Source organism: Durio zibethinus, chromosome 18 (assembly GCF_047325235.1).
Source record: "Durio zibethinus cultivar Kanyao isolate XHJ-2024 chromosome 18, ASM4732523v1, whole genome shotgun sequence".
NCBI lineage: Eukaryota > Viridiplantae > Streptophyta > Magnoliopsida > Malvales > Malvaceae > Durio > Durio zibethinus.
In genome coordinates, this window is record NC_143179.1 from 13,330,438 (window position 1) to 13,335,678 (window position 5,241).

Genomic DNA, 5,241 nt, shown 5'->3' on the forward strand with positions numbered 1-5,241 from the left:
ATAAATATAGGGATTATTTTGCATAATTTAATAATTGATTTTATCAATCTCAATTGTTACGCCAACAAATCAATGTTATATCAACGAAGTCAATCTAAATTAGCAAAGTCAATACTCACATCATCAAGATAATAACTATATTAATACTTTTAATAATAAAAAATTAACGAAATTAGTTATTTGATTAAAATTATAAAATAAAAAAAAATAAAAACTAAATTTATATAGATTATATTATAAGAATTAAATTCCAAATTTTCACAAAATATTAAGACCTATGATATAATTTGACCAGAATCATCCACACACAATAATTGCTAAACCATACCAATATTTGCTTGGTCAACAATGATAAAATGTAGTTTGTAAACTATGTTGGTGGTGAAAAAAGTAATTAATTTAAACCCAAACTAAAGGAAACATCCAATAATCAGAATTTGGAATTTCAACTTGAAAATATTGTGTTCAAATCTTGAGACAAGAGGATTAAAATTTATGGAACAAGAAAAAAATTACATGATATAATAAACACATAGCTTAATTTTGATAATTTTAGACATAATATGATAATATAAATAAAAATGATATAAAATAATTAAAAATGATTTAATTTAAAACTTTGATAAAAATTATATAAATTTAATAAAAATAAAACATTTTATTTAATATTTATATATTAATATAAATTATGATATAACAATAAAATTATTATATACATATTAAATACAAAATAAATATAAAATTGTAGGAAAAATGTAGCATTGGTGAAAACTTTATTGCAATTAAGATGTGGTTAGATGTGGCTAGAGGAGTTCCATATTTTTATAAGAAAAACTGTCCACAAAAAATATGTGAGCGATGGGCATATTCCTGAAAATTAGCTCATGTGAGATGAATCTTTTGCACTTTTGGTAGGAAGATTTTGCGTATCCTTTGTCTTTGGAAACATCGAGATAAAAAATGATAGCCCTTTGCTCAAACTCAAGATAACTACTGGTTCTCTGCATTTGCTGGTTCAAGTTTCAACTTCTTTTAACCCTCTCAGCCTAGTGCCTACACTGTTCCATAAATTAAAGGTCCTGAAAAAACTGGTCCAAAACCAAACCAGAAACAAAAACAAAAAGTGACCCAAAGGCATAATTGGACAGCTGTTTTAACATGGCTGGTGTTTTTCTTTGGGTGATATGTCCCAGAGAGAATGCCACCGCTTTACTTAGTCTGATAACGAGGAGTACTGCTAGGAAAGTACAGAGGAGTTCTAGGTTGTGTCCTGGACTGAAGTTCTCAGCTGGGGTCTCAGCCTTTTCAACTGCATTTGCTTACCCAGCAAGATCTTCAGAGGAAAAGGTTTATGAGGTGGTGGTTAAGCAGGCTGCTTTGGTTAAAGAACAGAGGCAACAGAAAGCTTTGGATTTGAAAGGAACAGCTGAAACTGATGGTATGACAGACTGGGATCTCTTGAATGAAGCTTATGATAGGTGTGGTGAAGTCTGTGCTGAGTATGCTAAGACTTTCTACTTGGGTACTTTGCCCTTCGCCCTCTCTTTTTCTACTTCTGCTTCACTTTTTGCAGTTAATTTCTTATTTTTCAGTTGTAATCAATTCATTTAAAAACTATTAGCTGTATGTTTTTTTAACATATAAAATTTTTTATCTTGCTTTTGGCAATTAACTATATGATTTCATTATCATTATACTTTTTAAAAGCTCACACATGAGGTCAATCTGATCCTTGTTTTATTTAATTTTTGATTCCCATGTTCTTACATTTTAGTTTTTCTCCTTAGGATTAGGCTGTTTGGTTGCCTAGAAAATTTCATATTTACCATTCCGGTCTGAATAATTGCAGGATTTTTTCCCTTCTATGGCTCCTACTTTACTTTCTAATCCTCAATGATAGTTGGAAAGAATTTTAAAGGTGGCTTTTTTGCAATTGTAACGTCTGTTATAACGTTTCGGTTAAGAATTCTGATTTTAATACGTAGGAAAAAAGTTGGGGCATATTACTGTGATAATCCTACTTTAAAAATCAACATGTTCGATCTCGTTGTTTTTTTTGAATGTTCATCTACAACGGAACAACTAATGGGTTGTATTTGAGTAGTAATAGTACTTTTATTTGGTCAAAATTTAAGATTTTCCAGAAAACAAGAACATGGAAATTTGATATTCACAGCTGTCTCTTGTTCTTTACAGGTACATTACTTATGACACCAGAGCGTCGGAGAGCTGCCTGGGCAATTTACGGTATGTATGGTCGCTTCTTTAAGTCTTACAAAGTGATTCCTCTCTTTCATGATTGTGGTATTGGACCATCCCTGCTTTTTGTTTTTTGTGGCAAATGATACAGAACACTGATTTTAGGTGTTTTCGGATGCATCTGTCGGCCAACAGAAAATGTAATCGTGGAGAGGTTCTTCGAATTTTGTGATACTTCTGTTTCTCTGTAATAAATCTAGATGCTGATGAAATATTTTTGTGGCATTGGTTATTGAAATGATCTGATTGCTTCTATGTCTTTCAAGTTTAACAGTAAAACCGGGACAAGGACCAATTCATTACATTTTGAAATGCAATGTCCCCTAGCTTTCGTTGTAACAATTAGGATGACAATATGTGATGCTTAAGTTGTCAAAAGAGTTGCAATTAACAACATTGATGATGTTTAGTCTCGTCAACTGCAGTGTGGTGTAGAAGGACTGATGAGCTTGTGGATGGACCTAATGCTTCACATACTACACCCAGGGCCCTTGACAGATGGGAGAAAAGATTAGATGACCTTTTCCAAGGTCGTCCGTATGATATGCTTGATGCTGCTTTATCTGATACTGTCTCAAAAGTACCCTGTAGATATACTGGTTTGTTGCATTTACGTGGCTAAAGACTTTGGATATTCTGCATGTTAGCTATAAATGCATGTGCACGAACTAAATCAACCATGAATTGTCTTTGTGCAGCCCTTCAAGGACATGATAGAGGGAATGAGATTAGATTTAAGGAAATCGAGATACGAGAACTTTGATGAGCTCTACCTTTATTGCTACTATGTTGCTGGGACAGTGGGACTAATGAGTGTTCCAGTAATAGGAATTGCACCTGAATCAAAGGTTTCAACAGAGACTGTCTACAAAGCTGCATTAGCCCTTGGAATTGCTAATCAGCTTACTAATATACTCAGAGATGTTGGCGAAGAGTAAGTCCAAATCGTACGAAAATTTTTTACTTTCTGATCAACTCCTGAGTGCTTACACATGACTCACACCTCTTTGGTTGTTGGAATTTTCCTAGTGCTAGGAGAGGAAGAATATATCTACCACAAGATGAACTGGCACGTTTCGGCCTATCAGATGATGACATATTTAGCGGCCAAGTAGCAGACAAGTGGAGAAATTTTATGAAAGATCAAATAAAACGAGCAAGGATGTTCTTTGATGAGGCTGAAAAAGGTGTTGCAGAGCTAAATGCTGCTAGCAGATGGCCAATGTGGGCATCACTGTTGCTCTATCGACAGATCTTAGATGCCACTGAAAAAAATGACTATAACAATTTCACTAAAAAAGCTTTTGTAGGGAAAGCAAAGAAATTTGCATCACTTCCAGTGGCCTTTGGAAGAGCACTTATGGGCACTTCCAAATTGCTATGAGTTGTCAAGTGCTTGAATTCTTTTTCTTCTCTCTTTTTTTATGGCCATTTGTTTTGACTCGTTACAATGCAACAACTCTAAATCGTTTTACTAATTTCGTTGGTAAAAATAAGTTGGTATAGGGCTCACTTGGAGGCGATAATATGTTTCGAGTTTTTCTGCACTATGCAAATGCTAGAATATTCAGCTCTAGCTTTATGCACAATTATGTAAATGAAATGGAGGCGAACTCCGGAAGTGAGGAATTTAGGGGTGTAAATGTAATCCAACCAAGGCAAGCAATACATTATCAAACTCGAACTTAGTTTGATTGAAAAACTAAATGTCAGAGTTTAGGTTGAGTTTGATCAAATATAATTTTATTTTACTCAAGATTAGAGATTTTTAATTCATATAAAGAGTTCAAAATTGGAAATGGCTTCAAACTTAAGTTTGAAATAAAATTCAAAGAAAACTTTAAAAAATATAAACAGATATTATATTTTATTTATATATTTATATTATAAACACTTCATCATTCAAGATCTAGTGAAATATTTTCGAATCACAGGACTTTCGACTTTTTGTCCATTAACAGTGGTGTTCTTTTAAACTGGGTTTTATAGTAGCCCATTTAAATTTTAGTATAATATTTTTGGACCTTAAATTTTAAATTGGGCTTTGGTCTTAGTTTGGGTTTAATATCAAATCCAAGGGTCCAATCCTTTTTCATTTTTATTATTTTACGTTGTCTTTCTATTCTATTTATTATTCTTTTAAATATTATATATTTTTATAGGTATTTATTTTATTTATTTGAAAATGAAATTTTGGAAAAACAAAAACAGAAAGTATAAAATTATAAGAAAATGAAAGCAGAGGATCGAAATCGAATAAACAAGAAAACAAATAAATAAATTTTTTCAAAGAAAATCGGAATTCGGATTATGTTCATTTGAAGATAAAATCTTGGGATTAAGGATAAAATTCAAGGAGATACACAAGGAAATCTCCTTGAACCGTAACTTTTTGTGTTGTGGATCAGGAATTCTTTTTCAATCAAGCACAACACACACAATATTCTCATCAGCAATACACAATCAAATTAAAAAAGCATAGTTCTTAGGGTTTTGGATAAAATTTTTTGGGGTTTCTTTGGGAATCCTTGGATTGTTGAAGTTGGTAGAATAGAGAAAAAGGTAATGGGAAGGTTTCACGTTTTGATTTGAGCAATGATCTTGGGATTTAGTGCCGAAACTAAAAACCTAGATCTAGGTTTTTTGTTTTTTAGGTTTTTGTGGTCACTCGAGTTGGTCAATGAACAATTGAGTTCAAGTAGATATTTACAAATTAAAAACTTAGAACACGTGACCTCCGAGGCACATTGACCGTGATTAAGTTCAATTGAAGAAAATTGAAATTATATTAGACATAACCAAAATTTTAAGGTTGTTTTAAACATAATCTGAAAAGATTTAATATCATGAATACTTTTTAAAATATAATAAAATCTTTTATATAATACTTAAATTTTAAAATTAATACTTAACTTATAAATTTATTAGTTAGTATGATATTTATTTTTAATATAATTAATTTTAAGTTATGACATACAACAT

At 31.7% G+C, this 5,241-nt stretch overlaps 1 protein-coding gene across 1 annotated transcript; it reads left to right on the top strand.

Moving 5' to 3' along the window:
• The first annotated feature begins 858 nt into the window (after positions 1-858).
• On the top strand, positions 859-3,913 carry LOC111300583 (phytoene synthase 2, chloroplastic-like). The gene is made up of 5 exons (XM_089747647.1): positions 859-1,522; positions 2,197-2,247; positions 2,685-2,844; positions 2,945-3,193; positions 3,289-3,913. The coding sequence occupies exons 1-5, from the start codon at positions 1,159-1,161 to the stop codon at positions 3,641-3,643; spliced, it is 1,179 nt and encodes a 392-aa protein (XP_089603773.1). The 5' UTR covers positions 859-1,158; the 3' UTR covers positions 3,644-3,913.
• The last annotated feature ends 1,328 nt before the right edge of the window (positions 3,914-5,241 follow it).

Bases quoted from the DNA above. Each gene is read 5' to 3' on its own strand.
- LOC111300583 (XM_089747647.1), top strand. From the start codon at position 1,159: ATGGCTGGTGTTTTTCTTTGGGTGATATGTCCCAGAGAGAATGCCACC. The intron at 2,248-2,684 runs GTATGTATGGTC...CGTCAACTGCAG, and splicing joins AGCTGCCTGGGCAATTTACG to TGTGGTGTAGAAGGACTGAT. The intron at 3,194-3,288 runs GTAAGTCCAAAT...GAATTTTCCTAG, and splicing joins CTCAGAGATGTTGGCGAAGA to TGCTAGGAGAGGAAGAATAT.